This window comes from Eucyclogobius newberryi, unplaced genomic scaffold (genome assembly GCF_026437365.1).
Source record: "Eucyclogobius newberryi isolate DKJ021-1_F unplaced genomic scaffold, fEucNew1.0.hap1 SCAF_19, whole genome shotgun sequence".
Classification (NCBI taxonomy): domain Eukaryota; kingdom Metazoa; phylum Chordata; class Actinopteri; order Gobiiformes; family Gobiidae; genus Eucyclogobius; species Eucyclogobius newberryi.
Genome location: NW_027315823.1, coordinates 3,824,083 through 3,848,020, shown reverse-complemented (window position 1 = coordinate 3,848,020; position 23,938 = coordinate 3,824,083). Strand labels below are relative to the sequence as shown.

Sequence of the window (23,938 nt, the reverse complement as noted above, 5' to 3'; positions counted from 1 at the left end):
TGCGACCATAAAGCACGTCACAGTCCCACAGCAGCCACCTAATACTATTAATACTATGACATTTACATATTATTACTCTGCCTCAGGGATTTTTTTTTATCTATCTTTGTTGGAAATAAAAAGGTATGCTATCCTTGTATAGATTACATGTGGAATTATTCTTCCTATAGATTATGCTACTCATGTTTTAATAATTTGCGGAATGTTCTATATTGTTTTTCTTTCGCTTTTTGAGCTTGATACGTCCAACGTGGGCTTAACATAAAGATTCCAATCACCGACACAGACTATGGTTCCCTCAGAGTGGTTTGCAATCATATCAACATAACATATAGTGTAGAAGGTGATTTTTTCCCCTGGTGGAGCGGAGCGTACATATTCAGTAGAGTCAACACCTTTCCACCAATAGTTCCCATAACCAATACCAATCTTTATGTTCAAAACTCTGTTGAAAAGCTTTTCCGATTGAAAACATTCTGGCAACTTCCCTTTTATGTTTACCTTTGTACGAGGAAAAGTACAGTTTAATATAACCAAATTTAGTTAGTTAGTTTTTGATGTTCTTGGTCATTTAAATGGGTATATTTTTGGTCCCGATCCGATTCCGAGTCGTCTGATTTTGAGTATCTGCCGATATCGAGTCCCGATCCGATACTTTTGTAACACATTCAAATTTGTGCAAATGCAACATAAACAGGTTGTCCCCAGTTTTATTTTATTTCTTGACACTTAAACAGTGCACCTTTATTGAGGTAGCTTGAATAAGAAATAATAGTGCAAAATTTGAATTAAATAAAAAATAGCAGCTCAACTTAAAATACCCAGCAGCATTTGAACAAATAAACAGTGTACAAAAGTGTAAAATGTCGTGATCCCTTCATGCATTATACGGAGAGAGACTTCTACTGCGGTTTTCATGTCTAATGATAAGCTTGAAATGTATATCGCTGATCAAACTAATGTTACATTCTTCCCCTGCCCCGTAATCTCCTGACCGTAGTGCAGAGGCTGAGCATGTGACTCGTTTGCAACACCATTTTACGTAGTTACATGTGCCAGGATGCAGAGAGCATACGGACCAGCAGCAGCAGACACACACGCGCCCCGAAAACACAACGAAAAACACCAACACACTTCCGGGCTACCCACAATGCCCCCCTCTCTCTCAGCCAGGCTGTAACACTAATAAGAGTGTAATGTATATCCGATCACTGACCGGGACGCAACATCCGATTTCAATCAAGTCTGAAACGACGTGATCGGGCCCGATTTCCAATCACTTGATCGGATCGGGACATACCCAGTATAAATATATAATGTCCATGTTTTCTTTTTCTTTTTGTTACATCTTTGACCTTTTGATCTGGTTTACAGTGATCCCTCGCTATAACGCGGTTCATTTTTCGCGGTCTCGCTGCTTCTCGGAATTTCATCATGCATTGTGTTCTGCATTCTGATTGGCTAAACAGTCTCTCCGCGTCTTCTCTACCTGTGTGTCAATAACGTTATGGATTAATATGTACACGTACGTAAAACCGCTTGCAAAATTGAAGTTCGCGAGGCCGGTGAGAGCGCGCGTGTGAGCTGCGGGAAACGCCGGTGAGAGCGGCGCGTGTGAGCTTCAACATTTTAAGGAGTATTTCATTGTATAATAACTGTAAAAAAATACAGGTTTCTACTTCGCGGATTTCGCCTATCGCGCGTTCGTTTTGGAACGTAACCCCCGCAATAAAAGAGGGTTCACTGTAATATGCCGTTAAAGGATTCATGCCAAAAACATGAACCCAAAATCCCAAACAAATAAAAGATAAAATAAAAACTGGAAGAAAGGTCATTCCAAATGCAGGGCCTCAAAACCTCCTGCCATCTCCTGGAACCAATCCCCTCAAAGTACTGGATACAACACCTTCCCAAACCACTACGCTATTCCACTGTTGGCTGTTATTCAACCAATTTTCCGCACGCCCAATTTGAAAGTTTATGTATCGATCTTAGAATTTTCACAGTTGAAAATAACCGTGTTGAGGACGTTTAGTTTCCATAGAGCTCCCTAGTCCTCCATTGTGCCTTTAAATTCTTAATATTTGAAGTTTGGTTTTGAAGTTTGCCTCAGGAACCGCAGCAGGCATCAAAGTGGGTGGCACAGTTGAGCTCCATTTGCTGCTACTTCTACTACTCCTCATTGTGCAGTCCTGGTTTAGTTCTGGTGTGGTGGTATTTCGTCCTGTTTTGATTCCCGATATTTTTTATGTTTAGACCCGGTTCAGAGGTAGTCTTGGTCCAGGCCTGGTCTTGTGGGTGGTACTCTGATCATTGTTTCCACTCCTTTAAATCGTTCCAGATCTCACTTATCCCAAAACCACTTCAGGTCCCGCTGAGACATCCAGAATCAGACCATGACTTGGGAGCTTTTAGGAGTTTTGGGAGAAGCAAGAACGTTTCTTTGAATGGGTCACTTTTTTAATAGTTTTTTGTGTGTATGTGGGTAGGCAAGGATTTGTTACATTGTCGGGTTAAGTGTGCACACTACCTTCATGGGGACCTTGTCCTCTGTGGTAAAATACTGTCATTTTTGGGCTACACAGCGCTACTGAATAAAAGCCATGCGCACAAAATTTACAAAGACAATTTTGTACATGTACCTGTTAATAAGCCGCAGGTACCCACATTGTAAATGAGATATTTACACATAAATATAGTACACGGTAGTAATGCGCCACTTGTCTTTTGAACTGGGGGTCTAATTTCTTGGAGTTGGATTGTAATAAAACACACAGCATTTTGAAGCTTAACATACAGATAATGTATCTAAGCACGTCTGTCTCCTCTGTCCTTGATGACTCTGTATGAGCTGATTAACCTGTCTCTGTGTTTTCACATCTGAGTCATCTGCTCCTGAGCTTGTACTTATCGAGTGGGTGTTACATTGTGACATGAGATATTTACACAGAAATATGGTTCATAGAAGTGATGCAGGGTTTTCTTTTGACCCGTGGGTCAAATCGGGCCAAGAAAGTCTCATTTCAATGCGGCAGCTTCTAAACTGCAGACTGTCGTATATCGCATGTGTCCTTGTGTTCAGCCGTGTCTGGACTCAGTTCCTCATTAGACCAATTTCTCTGTGAATGAGTCTGATTACATTAAAACTCACAGCATGACCCCTGTCCACTGACGTCTTCTTCTACAGTGTCAAACGCTTGCGCTTCCTCCCCCCGTGGCCGTTAGCCAGTAAAAATCTATAAATCAGTTGTACGGGCCACAGGGTTCAATGCGTGGGAAAAAAGTAGCGGCTCACATTTTAGAGAGACTCTGGAGGAGTCTAAGCTGCAGAAGGCATCTGAATGACATTCTACTAGTAAAACTTCTGTTTTCTTCCTGCAGAACCTGTGCATTGAGAATGCCTGCATTGCGGCGCATGACAAAGTGGGGCGCTACGGCTCCATGTTCACTGTGGACAAACTGCTGTCGCCCCCTACAGGCACGGTCATGGACCTGCTCAAGGCTGACGACAGGTTCAGGTAAGAGGGCTACACTTTGCTATCTCAGAACTAAACTAGGACTCACTCTGGAGTACACCAGGACTGAGCCATTGCTAATCCAGCATTAAACCAGGACTAAACCTGGTCCAACACACATTTCCCATTTACTAATCCTCTCTTTGAGGTATTTCAGTCTATTTCATGTGAGGCTAAAACATGTACAAGAGGCTCCTCCCCTCCGAGGCCAAGACTCCCCTGAAAAAGTGATGCTAAATCTCAGTGGACTTTCCGGGTTAATAAAGGTCAATAATCTATTGCACAAGAGATCTAAGAAAAGAAAAGTTATTTTTTTATATTGAGAGATCAACATTTTTGACAATTTTTGCTATTCTTTCAACCACAGCAAAAATATAATTTATTTAAACAAGACAGACTTTAATTGGTATATATATATATATATATATATATATATATATATATATATATATATATATATATATATATATATATATATATATTATTAGTGCCATTCAACACAAATAATAGTGCAATTTTGTCCTATAAAATCCAACTCTCCCCTAAACCACATCATTTTACAAACGCATTTCATTGATGATCAGATTCACTAAATTGCAATCTTGGGTAATTAATTTCCCAGCCCTTACTTCATTCTAAGAAGTAAAACAGTATTTATAAATACTACATTGAATCCTAAATGTTTAAATCTACACTTGACATATGGGGGATGTAATGCTAATAATAATCATTTATTTTGACATGTAGCTTAAATCCACTTGTGTAATTATTTTTAAATGTGATTAAGTCACACTGCAGGACACACTTTGATTACAGCATTATGTCTTAGATGAGATAAATGTGTAGTTAATTTTATTTCCAAACCTTTATTAACCATCTCTGACACGGTGTAAATGTTACAGTAAGACAGTCGGACTCTTCATTTTCAAACGATGTGTAATTTTTAGACATTTGTGCACTGTTTTGGAGGAAGAAAAACATGATTTAGGAAGTAATGTAAAACATAAAAACTGGAGGATACACATCAAGTACCCAAAGAACCACATAACCATGTCTTATCACAGCAGTCAAGAACATTTATTTTCAAAATAAAATGTCTTTGATTTGTATCACTCTTGTATGACTCCACACTTTGCTGTCATTTCAGTCAATAGATGTTTTCAATTAGAAGCTTGTCCCTGAATCTGCCTCCGCTCTTCCATCAGCCGTCCAATCAGTCTGTGGAATCCTCTGTCTTTTCCATAGCAACATGATTATTAGTCTGTGGAGCTTCCTCTGCTGTAATGGCTTTGCCTGGGCCTGTGTAGAGCATAAATCTGTCTTCAGTCAGAGAGTGCCTCCCCTGTGTTTAGTGTGTGCACATATGTGAAACATGTGTGTGCCTTATTGAGTTATGTTCACTGGTCTATACGTGCTGACATTCACTGATTTCATTTTAGCCTATTACAGCCCATTTGCTTGGAAAATGCAAATATACTTCAATGTTGGTGTAATCCCTCATCCAATAGGATTCCTGTACCTCATTACAGGGCTGTTATATGATGACAAAAAAAATGTGTTTCAGGGGAAAATTTAAATAGTGCAAACAAATAGATAACTGGACAGGCTATAATCAGGAAATTCTGTCCAGTCGGAAAGGCTTCTGCAGCTCAGAATAGAATGAGACTAGAGCCGCAGATTGAGAATGACTCGAGTCTTGTGCCCAGATGACTACAACTGAATCTTTTCCTCAAAGATTAAATTATTATTCAATTCCAAATGTAGATTAGGATTAAGAAACTCTAATAGATTTTGTTTCTGTTTCTCAAAAAAAATTGTAAAAATGGTGGTTAGCCTTTTTATTATGGCTTTAGGGTTTTTAATTTAGCTTTTGTCCTTGAATCCTGGTTGAATCCTGGTTTGGACTTAGTTAGAACTTATTGTTCAATTTAGTTCTAGTTTATCCCTGGTTTAGTCCTACTTAAATACTGCTTCAGGTCTAGTTTGGTCAGAATCATAAAAGATCTATTCCCATTGTTAATGAACATAATTCACAAACATAGGAACTTGCTTTGGTGATTCAGAACAACATAAAACAATGAGCAAAGATAAAACCTATATAAGAAAAACAATTTAAATCTGCTATGCTTGTTAAATTAGGATGAAAATGAAATTAGGCTACAAGATAAAAAAAATAAAATTAGTTTACTATGTACGCAAAATGTACAGTTTAATTTACATATGTAGTGTAAAAGATGAACAGTGCAGTGAGTGATTAAATTATGGTTAAAGTGACAGTGTTTAAGAAGTATTCATGAGTCCAACGGCAGAGGGAGAGAAACTGGCCTCCTGCCTGAGGGGAGTGGCCTCCTGCCTGAGGGGAGTGGCCTCCTGCCTGAGGGGAGTGGCCTCCTGCCTGAGTGGCTGCGTGGCTCAAATAGTCCATGTCCAGGGTGAAAAGGGTCGGCTGTGATCCGACCTGCTCGTCCCAGAGCCCTGGAGACGTACAGGTCCTAAAGAGATGGAAGTCTGCAGCCGATCACCTTCTCAGCAGAGGGCGCTGTAGTCTCTGTTTGTCCCTGGCTGTGACTCCAGCGTACCACACGGTGATGGAGGAGGTGAGGATGGACTCAATGATGGCCGTGTAGAACTGCACCATCATCTGCGCTGTCAGCTTGGCTTTCCTCAGCTGCAGCAGGAAGTACATCCTCTGCTGGGTCTTCTTGATGAGGGAGCTGATGGTGATGGTGATGTAGAGAAAGGGGAGGGAGTCCACGGTGGTGATGGGGGAGTCTGTCATGCTGAGGGGGGGCTGGGGGGCTGTGACTTTCCAGAAGTCCACCATCATCTCAGGCCTGGATTAGTCTGACTTTAATACTGGTTTGGTTAAGCTTCAGATCTGGCTAAAAATTCTGCTTCAGCCCTGGTTCAGTCCTGGTTTACTCCTGCTTCACTCTTGGTTTAGTCCTGGTTCAGTCATGTTTTAGTTCTGGTTTAGTCCTTCTTCAGGCCTGGTGCAGTCCTAGTTTAGTCCCGCTTCAGTCCTACTTTAAATGCCCTGTCTATGTGTGCTGTAGTTTAAAGTGAGCTGACCATTTCTCTAGGGACCAGAAATATTTCTCTAAACATAAACACAGCTCTTTTATTACTTAACAATGGAATCATACACTGTCATTATGGCTTCCAATGCGTCCAAGACAAGCGCTCCAGTGTGGAAACATCTGCTTTTACTCTGCAAATGGTAAGGAATTTAAACACAGTTTGCAACACTTTTATGAACGAATCCCTTAAGTTTTTATTTTTTAGTGAAATAAAAAATAAAGTGAAATTGATCCATTGTGAAAAGACCAGGGACAATCTGGGAAAGACATCAAAACAGAGGAGCAGCAAAACCGGGACTCTAGGAATGTGAATAAACCATGACTACACAAGGAATGCTTAGATCTAAACAATAAAGAATAAAGTTATCTACTTAAGCAGTAAATCATGTTAAAGCAGGGGTGCCCACTCATTTTTGGCTCACAATCTACTTTTACATTTACAAAGCCCGAAGATCTACCTATAGATCTAAATGATTGTATAATTTAGTATTATTTACATTGTCAGTATTAAACAGGTTTTTATTTTTGTTTAACCATAATTAGGCTTTAGAAACACAATGTAGGCTTTCAATAATAGCCTAATATTGTTTATCATATACAAATGCAATATAAAAAGGGGAGAAAAAATCTGCTATTTAACCAGACCATTTAATACAGCTGAGTATTTTGAAAATAAAATATACTGACCACAACTATGCTAATGATAGAAGGTTGAGCTTAACCAGAACATCCTATATCCTCCTCCTGCTCCTTGTGCTCCGGCGCCCGCGCTCCGAGGCAGTGAGGGATCGACCGGGGCAGTGAGGGATCGACCGGGGCAGTGAGGGATCGACCGGGGCAGTGAAGGACCAACCGGGGCAGTGAAGGATCGACCGGGGCAGTGAGGGATGGACCGGGGCAGTGAGGGATGGACCGGGGCAGTGAGGGATCGACCGGGGCAGTGAGGGATCGACCAGGGTAGTGAAGGATCGACCAGGGTAGTGAGGGATGGACCGGGGAAGTGAGGGATGGACCGGGGCAGTGAGGGATCGACTGAGGGATCGACCGGGGCAGTGAGGGATCGACTGGGGCAGTGAGGGATCGACCGGGGCAGTGAAGGATCGACCGGGGCAGTGAGGGATCGACCGGGGCAGTGAAGGACCAACCGGGGCAGTGAAGGATCGACCGGGGCAGTGAGGGATGGACCGGGGCAGTGAGGGATGGACCGGGGCAGTGAGGGATCGACCGGGGCAGTGAGGGATCGACCAGGGTAGTGAAGGATCGACCAGGGTAGTGAGGGATGGACCGGGGCAGTGAGGGATGGACCGGGGCAGTGAGGGATCGACTGAGGGATCGACCGGGGCAGTGAGGGATCGACTGGGGCAGTGAGGGATCGACCGGGGCAGTGAGGGATCGACCAGGGCAGTGAAGGATCGACCGGGGTAGTGAGGGATGGACCGGGGCAGTGAGGGATCGACCGCGGCAGTGAGGGATGGACCGGGGCAGTGAGGGATCGACCGGGGCAGTGAGGGATCAACCGGGGCAGTGAAGGACCAACCGGGGCAGTGAAGGATCGACCGGGGCAGTGAGGGATGGACCGGGGCAGTGAGGGATGGACCGGGGCAGTGAAGGATCGACCGGGGCAGTGAGGGATCGACCGGGGCAGTGAGGGATCGACCGGGGCAGTGAAGGATGGACCGGGGCAGTGAGGGATGGACCGGGGCAGTGAGGGATCGACTGGGGCAGTGAGGGATTGACTGAGGGATGGACCGGGGCAGTGAGGGATGGACCGGGGCAGTGAGGGATCGACCGGGGCAGTGAGGGATCGACCAGGGCAGTGAAGGATCGACCGGGGTAGTGAGGGATGGACCGGGGCAGTGAGGGATGGACCGGGGCAGTGAGGGATGGACCGGGGCAGTGAGGGATGGACCGGGGCAGTGAGGGATGGACCGGGGCAGTGAGGGATGGACCGGGGCAGTGAGGGATCGACCGGGGCAGTGAGGGATGGACCGGGGCAGTGAGGGATGGACCGGGGCAGTGAGGGATCAACCGGGGCAGTGAAGGATCGACCGGGGCAGTGAAGGCTGGACCGGGGCAGTGAGGGATGGACCGGGGCAGTGAGGGATGGACCGGGGCAGTGAGGAATCGACCCTCACAGCCTCTGAGATCGACCGGTAGATCGCGATTGACGCATTGGGCCTTAAAGCCTTGGACAAAACCAATTAGACGGATGGACTAGTTGCATTACTATGCCCTGTACCGCCTGCCACCAAAGGGCCACGCCCCGTCCCCGGGCTCGCACAGGACAGACGGTAGATGAGATCTTTTGTAACATGACATGGCGTCATTGAGAGCTGCGGTCAGAATGGGGAACAAAGATCCCCAGCTTGACAGAATGGAAGCCGATATACTGGACCTGAAGGCGGGAGGAGACGACGCCGCAGACATCGCTGAGGTGGAGCAGCACATCTCAGACATTATTGATGAGCTGGAAGCTGAGGTGGTTAAACTCCGGGTGTAGAACAAGAATAAGAAAAGCAAGATTCTGGATTTGGAGTCCAGGTCCCGCAGAAATAATCTCACACTAGTGGGAGTCCCGGAGGGTGAGGAGGGGGACAACAACTTCTTCCAGGCAATAACTCCAATCATTGGGACTGGAGTTGCGGTCCCCTCCATTATTATAGAAAGAGCACATCGCCTGGTCCAGGGAAGACAAGAAGCTGATAAACCAGAAAATCATGTTTCTTAACCACCACGAAAAGGAACGCATCGTGAAAGCTGCAAAAGTTAAAGGAGACCTCAGAGCAAAGGAAAGACACACAAGACGTACCATTCGGATTTTGTCATCAACAAGCAACATTTTGTATAAACTCAATAGAGTAAGACGACATTTTTATGAAGCTCTTCTCACTAAGACTAAAGGAAAAGGTGACCTGAAGTAATATTTCATATATTAAACTTTCAGACGGCACCATCATATCCAATTCAGAACAAATCAATAAAAGCTTTAGCGACTTTTATGAACTATATACATCACACAATAATTGTGAAATAGAAATAATGCAAGCTTTTTTGAAAGATATTGAACTTCCTTCATTATCAGATGATGATCAAAATGAACTAGAACAACCAATAAAACTAGATGAGATTCAAAAAGCCATTTATCTCCTGGCATCTACAATGCCAAATTCTATCAAATATTTAGAGATGAATTATCCCCTTTACTTTTAGAAATGTTCAAAGCTTCATTTGATAATGAAGTATTTTCTCCAATGTTCAACGACTCTCATATCACTGTAATATATAAAAAAGACAAATATAAGTTGTAAGTTGTTGCAACCATCTCCCATATCAATAACAAAAAAAATCTCCCGTACTAAGCAGCAGTGAGTACAATAAATGGTTAAAATATATGGCATCAATTAAAACCAGTCATCAGATCTCAAAACCATTTATATTAAACAGAGGAACCAAACAGGGATGTCCTGCATCAGGATTAGTATTTCATTTGGAGATCGAGCCATTGGCTGCTAAAATAAGAAGTAACGAAAATATAAATGCATCATAAATTATCATTATGTTGTGACAACTTAATTCTATACTTGTCCTTTGTAGATTCATCCCTTGATTACCTTAACCAAATCCTTACACACTATGGCCCTCTATCAGGGGTAATTGGGAAACATTTTTAACTGTTGCCATTAATGATTGATGATTTGTAGAGTTTTAAATGTAATCTGTAATACTAAATATGTTGTTTATTTTCCTTTCCATCTTGTTTGTATTTTTTGAGTCAGTGCTTTCATGCAGTATTTAGTAAATAATGAATATAATAAAGTTAAAAACATGGAAGGATAAAGTAATTATAAACCTTTGCTAAACTTCATAACTTTAAAGCGTTAAAAGCTGTAGGTGTAGAATGTAGGTCTTATAGCAGTCATAAATTGGAGGATATACTTTTCAAAATGTAGAAGAAAGTATTGCAAACAATTTATGTCCTATGAAGTGGTCTCAACATTTAAATTTACAGGAACATAATATATCATGGAATAACATATGAGAAAATGCAAATAAACCACTAATGACTGTTCATAGTGTCATTCAGCTGAGTATTCTCATGCATGTGGTGGGAATGTCAGAAAATAAAAATGATTTATGGCAAGGAAGCCACACCATACCGAAGAAGAAGAAGAAGAAGAAGAAGAAGAAGAAGAAGAAGAAGAAGAAGAAGAAGAAGAAGAAGAAGAAGAAGAAGAAGAAGAAGAAGAAGAAGAAGAAGAAGAAGAAGAAGAAGAAGAAGAAGAAGAAGAAGAAGAAGAAGAAGAAGAAGAAGAAGAAGAAGAAGAAGAAGAAGAAGAAGAAGAAGAAGAAGAAGAAGAAGAAGAAGAAGAAGAAGAAGAAGAAGAAGAGACCTGGGGTTCATTAATATTTAGTTAATGATAGAAAAGTGAAAAAAAATGAAATAAAAATGCGAGGGTGGGCTACGAACCCGGGTCTCCTGCGTGTTTTATGTGAACAAGCTTGTCCTGGTGAATCGCTCGTCCGCGTCACTTTGACGGGAAATTTTTTGTTGACACTTTTGAATAAAACCATTTTATTTTCAGAATATTACAACTTATATTATGACTTTATTTTCATAGTACTACGACTTTATTCTCGTAATATTAGAACTTTATTTTCATTAAATTAATGTCGATATGTTAGGGATTTTAGTCTCGTAATGCATTTTACATTTATTTTTTCATTTTCAATGGCCCTTGTACTCCGATGTGGTAATGTGAGACCGGAATGGACATGGAAACTCCATAGAACTTTTTTTTTTTAAATAAATGGTTGTAAAAAAAAACAAAAGCAAAGAAAGAAGCTTCACTTGTTGTGCACAGGTGCACAGGCAGAAGTGTCTCACTGAAGAAAAACCTTGCCTCATCAGGCAACTTAAAAGCTGCAGCTCTGCAGCATCCATTCGTACAAATATACACAGTCCAGAAGCTGTTTTCATCCAATTCCAAGCGCTCCATAAACTGCGTGGTTGATCTATACGCTTTGTTCACATGGGCCAAGCGTAAGACCAAAAGCTTATTTTACGTCCACACAAGTGGCAGTGTGAAAACGCTAAACCAAAGTTTGTAAATATTTGATGTATTTGTCCTTCAGCATCCTGGTGGGGGCGCTGCAGACCGCAGGGATGACGGAGCTGCTGAACCAGCAGGGGGCGCTCACATTCTTTGCTCCCACCAACGACGCGTTCAACTCCATCCCCGCAGCAGAGAAGAACAGGCTCATGAGTGAGTGACCAATCAGAGAGGAGTGTGTGGTTTATGGATGGGCAAGCAGACTTAGGGTGGTCAACAATATTTTAGGGATAACATGCACATGCGCAGTAGGCATAAATTATTCTAAGTTATGCTCTAAAGCCGCATCTCTGCCACAGGGAACAGTGCGGAACTGTCCAAGCTGCTCAAATTCCACCTGGGCGAGGGTCTGCTGGTCAGTGGAGGGGTCAGCTCTCACACTAGGGTCCAACCACTGCAAGGGGAACGGCTGGAGCTGGGAGTGGTGAGTATATAGACCAAACCAGGGCTAAAGCACGACAAGTCAAGTACTGGTTTACAATTATACAATTATCGAATTCAATTTTGGACTGAACCACATTCAATTTTGGACTCAACCAGGACTAGATCAAGACTAAACCAGTGCTAAAACCAGTGCTAAACCAAGACTAAAAAAGCAATGAGGATGTTTTTGTTGTCTTAGCGTAACTACACCGTGTACGTGAACCGAGTGCCAGTGCAGGACGCAGATCTGATGGCAACCAATGGAGTGGTGCACGCCGTCAGCCGCATCATCAAACCACTGCGTAAGTTACTACTCTTGTTACTGTTACTACTACTGTACTACTGTTACTACTGTCACTACAACTACAACTACTAGTCCTATTATCACCACAACTATTATAACTATAACAAAAACTATTATAATGGCATGATTTCATGATGCAGTTGTTGTAGAGCCACGATGCAGGAAAAAACACTACTACTACTATTATACATATATATACCGGTATGTATATGTATATATATATATATATATATATATATATATATATATATATATATATATATATATATATATATATTAATATATATGGGGCTACATGCAGAGAATGTGGTATACTTGAGGCAGTGACCCCAAAACTGGAGGAATGGCTTGAGCAGGAAAAACATCAGACATCGGTCCAGAAAAGTGCAGGAACAGCAAACATACTGAAGAACCCTCAAGCTCCCAGGGGCCTCTGGTAGAGGACCCTAGCTTGAAGTGGGATAAATAGAAACCACCCACGGAGGATGAGAAATATTTTTTTTTGTTTTCCACCCTACTACTGTACAACAACAACAACAACAATAACAACAACAACAACAACAACAATAAATGGTATCATGAAACCATTAATCATTCATTTTAATTATTTATGCTTTTATCTGTTTGCATTTTGCTTTTAATGCATAATTTTCTGTTTTGTAAACCACTCTGAATTATTTTCTGTACGAATTGTACTCTACAAATAAACTTGCCTTGCCTTAATGAAGTACTACTCCTATTCCTCCAAAAACTACTACAATAATTGCATCCTGAAAACACTTTACAAGCACTACTATCTTAAATGTGACAATGTGTTGTAACAATAATAATTTTAGTTTTCTTTTATATATATTTTCTCTTAGCATTTTATTTCTTGTTTGAATGTATTTTGATAACTTTGTCCCTCTGTGTAGCTCCTAAAGTGGAGAGCGAACAGTCCGACAGTCCAGCTGCAGCTCTGAGATCCCTGTCCACTGTCAGGGTAACAACTCAATCATACTTCAAATAAATCAAATGTAGAGATTGGTCTGATTAGGTTCATTAGGCCTTTAAGTTTTGATAAGTTTGATATACTTCCTGGTCAGACCTGTATTTTAGTGTCGTACCTTGACAGTTTCAGCTGCACTCTGCTGCCCCCTATGGGCTGTCACTGGTGTTACTGTGTCTGCTCAGCTGCTTTGAACACGTGTTGGTGCTGTCTTCCTTCTTGGAGCAGTAGATGACTGTGCCATCGGCAGTCTGAGATCTTCAGAAGTATATTTCAGGTACGAGAACGTTTCAATAAAGAGACCACCAAATCATGCGCACAAGCCATAAAGCAGTTCTGCAGGACTGCAGATGGCGCTGAGCAGACACTCCACAGTAACACCAGTGACACTTCTGAGGGGGCAGCAGAGTTCAGCTGAAACTGTCAAGGTACAACACCAGCACAGGTCCAACCCCAAGCATTAGAGATATTTTGGACGAATATTGTGATAAAATGTTTTCTTTTATCAAATTTAAAATCCCATAAGAACTATAACCACTCAAACTGTGTGTTTGGTTTAATTGCAGCTCTGTATTTCACAAATATTTAGCTCATCAGTTGAAATGATTGACCACACGAGTAAGTGTAAGTAATCTGTGCCCACACTGATTCTACTCTTTCATGTTCTTTTCAGCTTGACTCCAGGAACCTCAGTAAAGGTGAGCACTAAATATTCATAATTGAATGCACATTTTAAGAAACTATACATAAATATGGTAGCATCTGTGCTCACTTGGAAAATATGTACACAGCTTTATTGTCACTGTCCAAAGACTTTATATGATTAGAAAACTTATTTTTTTGGAGTGAGTTCATATATTCTTGAGTCTGTCAGCCTGGTTGACATTGTGCCATTGTTGTTCTTAACATCTCTGTTTAGTTTGGTTATCTGACAGCGGCTAACAAGAACAAGCTGAATAGAATAGGAAAAGAATACAGGGAAGATAATTGGTAAAGAACAGAACATTTGGCTTCTTTACCAGTCAGATTTATACAGGAGAGCCAAGTTATCACCCGAGATGCTGAGCGTCCCGTGTGTGATGAGTTTAATGTGATGCTGTCAGGGCCCGTGATACACAGGCTTTAGTAACAAAGAAGATGTGGTTAATTTGTGCTAAATGTTGTTGTTTGATAAGCACTGATGAAATGGATGTGTTTTTATGCAGCACACTTCTTTTAATCACAACCTTTTATAATATGTATTTATTGAACGTAAAGTTTGACAATGTAATGTAATATAATTGTAAACCAAAGACACATTTCCACTACAGTGAACAATAAAGTTGAAATACATTTTTCAAATAATCACAACTAACTACAAGGATGTGGGTGGGAATAAGGGGTAGGGAAAAACAGTAATTTTCTGGGCACTTGAGTGGAAGGACAATACAGGATTATTCTAAGATATAGGAATCAATCAAAATACAACTGTGAATAAAATAATGATCATGAAACAAATCTTGACCTTGTTAATGTGTCTCATTTGATAGTAATTATTTCACAAGCGTTTTTGTTTTTAAGATACAAGTCTTGATATAAGTGTTGATTATTGATTGCGGTATTACATTTTTTCCAGAGGAGATGTTCCAGAGGGTGATCCAGAGCCGCTCCAGCCAGAAAATGTCAAGAAGCCAATAAACAAACAAGCAAACAAACAATAAACAACAAAATCACCAAATTAAGCAAAAGGAGGATTATCGCGCCTTCAAACCTGAGCATTTTTTTCGACCCAGTCCTTATTTAGTCCTGGTTTAGTCCTAGTTTAGGTGAACATGAAGTGCCTCATAAAATGTGTAGTTATTCGAAAGGATGGGTTATTTTAGGCCAAAGAATATTTTTGAGTTCACTTATTTTATTGTTGAGAATGTACCCAATCAGTGTTGTATTTCTGTATAAAATGTTTCGATTAAAAGTGTGTTTTTAAAAGTTGTGTGAGTGAATCCTGCAGCATGTGGCGGGAAAGTGAGGCCATTTTGTACAAAAATAAATTTGAAAAAAATTCTGGTTATTTATTTTCATTTGGGCAGAATCCAACTTTATGTCTATGTTTCTGTCACAATACACACAACATTATTATATATAGTCTTGACTAAATCTTAGTCTCATCATTAAGGCTTTGAGAATGTTGGCTTTTCCTTTGAGATCATCAGAATTGGAATGAATTAGTTATTGGCTAAACACACATCGCTCCGCTGCTGCAGATGTTTGCATTTAAATCACTGTTTCACCCGCATGATCCCAGAAAAGACGAACAAGAGATGGGTAAACAGGGAAAACACAAGACAGGTAACACTTCGGGACTTAAACATTCAAAGCTGACGCTCCACAGCTCCATAGGAAAACAGCCTCACGAGCTAACAAGGCTAACATGGTGAAAAGGTCTGTGGTAGGTCAGGGTTCAGCTGGCCTCGATGTGGAACATCTGGGCTCCCCCTTGTTGGAAGGAGGTGAGGAGATAACATTACAACAGTTGGCCCTCATGATGCGTGAAATGAAACACGAATTGCGATTGGAAATGAGAGCATGAATCAACCAATTTGAATGTGACAAAAGGGGGTTGTAAACGGGGGGAGTAAGCGGAGCACGCATCAATGAAGAGCGTATTTCAGACAATCTGGATGATCTGTAGATGCTGCGAATGGAGAACAAGAATATGAGAAAATATAGCCGCAAGCAGCAATGATCGGCCCTCGCCACGCCGCCGCCAAACCGCCGCCACGCCGCAAGAGGAGGGGGCGCTAACGCGCCCCAATTGTCCTTTTATTACGCCTACTGCTGAATCTGTGACGCTGTCACATCTTCTCCCCTTTGTTTTACCATCAAAAAGCAATTTTATTCTGAATTCTTGGCAAAATGTGCGGCCCGTGACTCCTTGAATAAAAATGTGGATAACTTTTGATGGTCCACACCTGAAGATGAGTCTCACCAAATTTCACGTTGATAGGGCTGACGCCCTGGGAGGAGTTGGTGAAAGTATAAAGTGTAAACATGTTCTGGTGATTTCCCCATTGGAATAACATGGTAGGTTTCGGTCATCGCTACAGCAAAGCCGTAACAATTATGACATGAGTCTCATTTACTTTTTTGATGGGGATGCCAAAATTGAGTTTTGTGTCAAATTTCAGATAATTTCGCAAAACTAAACATTTAACCTTCATATAAAATCTGTAGGGGGCGCTGTGGCTCCAAATTAATTTATTTCACTTCAAGTAGGTTTAGGGCAAAGAGTTTAACAACTGATTCTAATTTGACGCAATTCGGACTTTATCTGCGCAAACGGCAGAAATGTTAAATTTGGGAGATTTCTGAAATTCTAGCTAAAGTTTGCGGCTTCGCCGCACAGAGACCGTGACAGGTATCAATGTAATTTGAATAACTTTTGATGTCCCACTCCTCAGTACCATTTTCACCAAATTTCAGCTTTTTAGAGCCAACGCCCTGGGAGGAGTTCGTAAAAGTACGACGTTTGGAAAAACTCCCGAGTCATGCTTAGCCATTTTTGAACCAATATGGCCGACATTTGGTTGGGTGGACGGCGTTGCCGTAGTAATATTTTTTACTTCTCTTGTCACCATCTACCTCTGCGCCAAATTTCATGATTCTACGATCAGATTTTTTTTGGGTCATTTCCTATCTCAATGCATTTTTGGTACATTTGGGGGCGCTGATGCGCCAATTTTTTTTATTTTAGAAAAGGGAAATAGCCAGAATGTAGAGAGGCATGATTTTTAGAGGTGTGCAAATTTTTTTGACTTTTCGTCAATGTTCACTGGGTGAAAAATAGGGGGGTTGGTCCCGAGAAGAAGAAGAAGAAAGAAGAAAGAATAATATTCCGATGCGAAAACAATGTTTCCCATTTTTCAAATATCATAAACTATACATTTTCGGAAAGCGCTTGCGCTTTCCTACCTCATGGTGTGGGTCCCTGGTCACTGACGGGTACTTTCGTTAATTTTGAGTGTTTTTGGCCCTCTATACAGTAATAATGTTCAATTTTTGCATTACATGCTTATATGCACGGAACATGCAAGAGATGGGGAACGTATTCGTGAGCTACTTAGGGCAAATGAGTGCTTTATATGGGGATGACGACCGCCCAATTTAAAGTGCTCGTTTAGTGCGCACTTTTGCACGGGCTTCGCCCGTTTACAACGGTAATGTTCCATTTTCCTACTACTAATTAGTATGCACGGGGCGTGCGTGAGTGAAGGAGTGCGTTAGTGAGTGTTTGGAAGTGGGCGAGCGCTTCGCGCTCGATTTCGTGCGCACTACGTGCGCACTTTCGCAGCCGTGCTTCGCACGGCCTTACGAGATTAATAGGCCTCTCGCCAGCTTGTGGCGCTCGGGCCTAATAAGTATCCTGGATTTGGAGTCCAGGAAACAATATCAGACTTGCCGGGTTCCCTGAGGGAGAAGAGGGAGACGAAACCAAATGGTTGTCCCGAAGCTCATTTCGGGTTCTGGAATTGTGGTCCCCATCATCATAATAGAAAGAGCACATCGCCTCTGCACAAGAAGACCAGCAACTGATAAACCACGAGGCCTGATAATGAGGTTTCTTAATGATCATGTGAAAGAACGTGTCATGAAGGCTGCGAAAGTTAAAGGAGACCTCCAGTATAAAAGCAAACGTGTCTTCTTTGCCCCTGATATTCCATACCAGGTTTGTCAATAACGAGAAATGTTCTGCCACAACTGTGAGGAACTCTGGAAGAGAAAAAATGAGACATGGATTTTCTTTCCCACCGACTCTTCTGGTGACTTTTGAAGGTAAAAAACACAGAGAGAGGCAGCGACGCTCCTCAGGATGATGCAAAACACAGAGAACTGACCCAACAACAAGAGCTGGAGCCACCAGCGTGGGGGATGTGAGTTCAGGTTATGGTCACATGGTAAGATATCCCTGTTGATTTGAAAATAAAGAATGTGGTGGGATTCATTTGTTTTTGACATCAGACTTTATTGTCAGCTCAGTACATAACCTCCGTGTCTAGTTACATCTTCAGAGTACCAAATGTGGGAGATTGAATTTGTGAGAAAATACATGCAGGGGAAGGCGAAGGAGTTTTTTCTGGGGATTGGAGCCAGGAAAAGCTGGAGAGACTTTCGGAAGGGCCCTTCATTAGGTTTGGACTTATGCTTTTGGGTTTGACGCATGTTTTTGGCATGAACCCTTTTGTTTTCTATTTTGTATTTTTATATGTTTCATGTTTCTGTGATTCTTATGTTTGTGCGCGGTGTTTGACCAGAGAGTTTTATAACATTTGAAAGTTAAGACTCGATCAAACAATCAAAACATATTATAATAGATCCATGCGCTTAGACACACACCGGCATGTCAACCACGCATGCGCAGCCAGGGAAACGTGCTGCTCTCCTGGGGACGAGCCAACGAGGCTGTAGGTGAGCAGTAGGTGCATCCTATGATTGACATGTGAATGAACTACTTGGCTGTCCACGCCACGAGGAAATGAGACTCAGATTTTGTGCCAAAAAAATCCTCCATAATTCCATTAAGGGACATAGAACATCAAAATTGACCTAAATTTGTGTAGATTTTTTTTTTTTCATACTCTTTATCATACAGAGGCCAACACCGGGGAATGTATGGCCTTTGAACAAAATTTCCAATGCAAAGACAAAGATGGCAGATATGTATTGGTCAAGAGAACTATTAATGGGAAGGTTTTTACACCAGGAAGTGATATCGCTTTTTATAAGAATATTGTGGAGCTGATTACAGTGGACTCAAGCCTGTGTGAAACAGAAGAGTTTTGGGGATTACAGTCAATGCACGGCACGACTTCGGGGGAAGATCTCTTTGAAGAGGTGTCTAGATGTGTTGATAAAATGGAGCTGACATGGAATAAACTTGTGGGATTGACAACTGATGGAGCGCCTGCGATGGGCGGGAAGAAAAGTGGATTGGTCGGGAGGATCAGAGGAACGATGCAGGAGGAAAAGGTCACAGGTCAGCTGACCGCTTATCATTATATCACCAAGAATCCTTGTGTGGCAAAGCAGTGAAAATGGAACATGTGACGAGCGCCATTACACGAGCGGTTAACTTTAACAGAGCACAGCGAACAGTACTTTGACACCTTTTCAGTTTGTAATGCAGTTTAATTCTATTTATATAATTACTCTTGCTCCTGCAGGACTTTTAATTTTTTCTTTGAAGTTTACATGTACATGTTGCTTGCCTGAAGAAAATGTTTTCACATGAAATTACTCAAGCAAATGCTGTGAGACTTCTAATTTAATTTATGATTTATGTATTGTTTAAATTGTATTGATTTCGTAATTAATGTTTAATACAGGGAGTATAGAGGCTCCAGGTTCAATATAAGCAAAAAGGTTGTGTTAAGTTTTCAATAAACGTTGAAACCGTCCAGCCCTTGAATTATAGCAATTATTTTTAACTTTGGCCCACTGTGTATTTGACTTTGACACCCTGATGTAAAGAGTTGAGCGGATCCAGTGCCGCAGTACCAAACATAACCTGTGAGAGGCAGCAATGCGCCAGGAGGAGCCCAACACACACAAGAAGAAGATCATTGAAGCTAAACACGCTAGCTCTCCATTTTAAAAAATAGCTAGCAATTTCTTTCACACAATTATTCAGTTTTATTAGATTTAAAGACGTCTTCAGTCGGATGGAGTTGCAGTTCATCTGTATCTGCTCCTAAACCGAGACAAAACGAACAGGTCATTCTGTTTTCTACGTTTATTGACGCGGTATGACAGCTGCTAGCATAATAGCATTAGCTTCCAAAGACAAATACTGCAGAGGATTTTAATCAAATTAAAGCGTTTTGATTGACTATGGCAAATAGTGAAGAAACCAGTTATATTCACAGTGGTATAGCAGTTGTATGTGCTATTTGTTACTAGAAACTCGATAAACGCAAGTCGTTTTAGTGTTGTGTTGTTGCATTTTGTCTGTGTTGTTAGTTCGTTAACCAGCTAAAACGCAAGGGAATCGGTTCATGTCAACTTATGTCACATATCAAGAATAGTCTTATATTCCGCCTGGTCCGATACCTATTGTTTCTACGGGCTGTCAGCGCAGATACCGGGGCATTTGAAGGGGTGTGTTACATTATTTTACACTGAGTTTTTACTGGCAAAGACCTTCGTCAAAGTAAGCACTAAAAGCTCAAAATCACATTAAAACTTAATTAATATTCAAACTCGTATCACACCTTCAAAATACAGTTAAAACAATGGCTCATTGCAAACCAGATCTGTCAACACAAAGGCACCTGCTCTGCTGCTGCCCCCTGCAGGCCTTCTGACCTCCTGCAGGACTTCTGACCTCCTGCAGGCCTTCTGACCCCCTGCAGGCCTTCTGACCTCCTGCAGACCTTCCTGCAGGCCTTCTGACCTCCTGCAGGCCTTCTGACCCCCTGCAGGCCTTCCTGCAGGCCTTCTGACTCCCTGCAGGCCTTCTGACTCCCTGCAGGCCTTCTGACCCCCTGCACGCCTTCTGACTCCCTGCAGGCCTGCAGGCCTTCTGACCCCCTGCAGGCCTTCTGACTCCCTGCAGGCCTTCTGACTCCCTGCAGGCCTTCTGACCCCCTGCACGCCTTCTGACTCCCTGCAGGCCTGCAGGCCTTCTGACCCCCTGCAGGCCTTCTGACCCCCTGCACGCCTTCTGACTCCCTGCAGGCCTTCTGACCCCCTGCACACCTTCTGACCCCCTGCACACCTTCTGACTCCCTGCAGGCCTTCTGACTCCCCGCAGGCCTTCTGACTCCCTGCAGGCCTTCTGACCCCCTGCACACCTTCTGACTCCCTGCAGGCCTTCTGACTCCCCGCAGGCCTTCTGACTCCCCGCAGGCCTTCTGACTCCCCGCAGGCCTTCTGACTCCCCGCAGGCCTTCTGACTCCCTGCAGGCCTTCTGACCCCCTGCACACCTTCTGACCCCCCGCAGGCCTTCTGACTCCCTGCAGGCCTTCTGACTCCCCGCAGGCCTTCTGACCCCCTGCAGGCCTTCTGACCCCCTGCAGGCCTTCTGACTCCCTGCACGCCTTCTGACTCCCTGCAGGCCCGCAGGCCTTCTGACTCCCTGCAGGCCTTCTGACTCCCTGCAGGCCTGCTGACTCCCTGCAGGCCTTCTGACTCCCTGCAGGCCTTCTGACCCCCTGCAGGTCTTCTGACCTTTGTATACCTGTGTGTGTTGGTGTCTCGCTCCTGCGCACACGGCTCCACCTGTGACTTTTTATCCAAAAAATTAGGCTCAAGCATGTTTTAAAAATATTTGTATTGCCCTTTAAACTTGTCCTTACTGTGAGTGGGTTGCCATGGAGGTGCTTCCTCCTACTTTTTCCATTTCCATGGAAATGACGTTCATTCCTTTGGTTGTAATATGTCACAGTATCGCAATGATTCGAAGTACGTTATTCACTTTATTTCCATGGTTTCAAGCAGGTGACTACCACCTCCAGAAAGTTACACACTTGTCACTTCAACATATTTGTATTTAAAGACTTTTCAACTGCCTTGTATCAAACGAACACAGAAGTAGGTTCACATTTTACATTGTGTTAATTGAAAATAGAGTTGCATCGACTGATGGTCATGACAAGTTCACTCAAAATAATCAGTTGTAATTTGATATTGGTAATTGCTCTCTGTACTATACAGCCTCTAAAACACAAAATATACTTTTTAAAGCCAAAGACAGCCACAAAATATATATATATATATATATATATATATATATATATATATATATATATATACATTTTTTGTGTTTTCTTTTGTTAATATTCAGTATCTAGAAGCCGTCCGTCACCATATTTTAACTACTAAAATAATGGTCAGTTGCAATTGTAAACCATAACATTGATCTAAAACAGCTTAATAATAGAAATTAATAAAATAAATATTTTTGTGTGCGAAAACTAGATCATCTTTGCCTTATTGTCTAGAATAAGATATCAAAGAGTCTTTAAAAAAATACAATAAAATCAATTTGGAGTGAATCATGATTGAATGTAGATTGCTTTGTCTTTAAGCTCAGGACTGTAGATGTAATGAGTTTGTGTCGGTGAGAAAACGTGATAGAAACACAACCTGTGAAACTGATGAACAATTTCCATAAGAAATGTATGGATGAATTTAGAGAGGAAGTAAAGGAAGAAAATATGTTTCTTTGTTTATTGAAATCTGGTCACATAGCAACATATACTTACAAATATAGATTGATACTTTATTGTTCCTGAGGGAAATATCTCATCTCAAACTTTGTCTTTCAGATTTCCGCTGCATTGTTTCTGACGGCCTTAAAACAGCAGTTATGTCCAACCGGTTCCGAATGCCTCCCGCAGACACCGACCGGCGTCCGTTCTTCCGCCCCATGGCCCCGGGTGCAGAGGGAGGAGGCGGGGTGTTCAGGGGGCCACCTCCTGGACCCAGGCCGCCATGGCCAGCCCGGTGAGAACAGGACCATTAGTAAAGTCAATTCACTTTCATGTCACGCAATATCTGGTGACAAAAAACTTACTTTTAATTTAGTCTTTTAATTGTTATTGTAAACATGTCAATTGCACCACTGTAGCTCAGTTTATTTAGTTAGGGATTTATTTTATTTTATTGAGGTCTTGCTTACTAAAGGGTCGTATCTTTTGGTTGTTTTTTTTTCATATTAGGTCAAATACTTGATGCATAAGACCTGTGCTTATCATATTCCACGTGTGAGCTATTTTACTGCATAAAGTGTCTCTGCTCTTTACAGTAGTTTGATTAAATGTCTTGCCAGAGTCACATGTTGGAAACACTTACACGCCGTTAAGCATCATACGTTTAATCACGAAACCAAAGAGTGAACAACACACGCGTTTAGAATCCAAAATTGGACTTCCCTTTTTATTTCAGAAATGTTTTTTTTTTTTTCTTTTAGCCTCTAATGGCAGCGATTATGCATGTATTTAATAATCCAAGTAGTGTCAGTATCTGGGCACCGGCGCCTGCGCGATTGCACTAAAACGTAGAAATTGAGTTAAAGTTTTATCAATGACTCGCTGCTGATGCGCACATGGATTTACAATGTCCCGGAGCTGAGACGAGTGCTTGGGGACCGTCATCAAAGAGCAAACCCAAAAATGGAAACGTTTTATAGCTGGAATGGAACGTCAAATAGAGCGGTACAATTTGAATAACACAATAAATACACCATGATGGACGCCACAGCAACCTTTTTCCATCAGAAGGCAAGGCAAGGCAAGTTTATTTGTAGAGCACATTTCATACACAAGGCAATTCAAAGTGCTTCACACAGCAGGAAAAATGCATTAAAATCACAAAGAAATTACAGAGACAGAAATACAATAAAATTAACTAAATTAAAAATTATCAATCCAACTGATTGTCTAAACTAATAAAATCACAAACAAAAGAGAAGAGTGCAAAGAAAAAATCCTTTCAGTCATATGCGCAGCTAAACAAAACTGCTTTTAGCTTAGATTTGAAC

The 23,938-nt window shown here is 41.9% G+C and overlaps 1 protein-coding gene across 1 annotated transcript in view; it reads left to right on the top strand.

The window, feature by feature from the left end:
* Nucleotides 1-15,461, top strand: part of tgfbi (transforming growth factor, beta-induced) — a 50,321-nt gene extending 34,860 nt beyond the window's left edge. Inside the window, exons 11-17 of the mRNA XM_072451459.1 lie at nucleotides 3,382-3,518; nucleotides 11,729-11,859; nucleotides 12,006-12,130; nucleotides 12,329-12,431; nucleotides 13,348-13,415; nucleotides 14,095-14,119; nucleotides 15,037-15,461. Coding sequence (XP_072307560.1) covers nucleotides 3,382-3,518; nucleotides 11,729-11,859; nucleotides 12,006-12,130; nucleotides 12,329-12,431; nucleotides 13,348-13,415; nucleotides 14,095-14,119; nucleotides 15,037-15,098 — 651 coding nt within the window. The 3' untranslated portion in view covers nucleotides 15,099-15,461. The remainder of the gene's footprint in view (nucleotides 1-3,381; nucleotides 3,519-11,728; nucleotides 11,860-12,005; nucleotides 12,131-12,328; nucleotides 12,432-13,347; nucleotides 13,416-14,094; nucleotides 14,120-15,036) is intronic.
* Nucleotides 15,462-23,938: the final 8,477 nt, after the last annotated feature.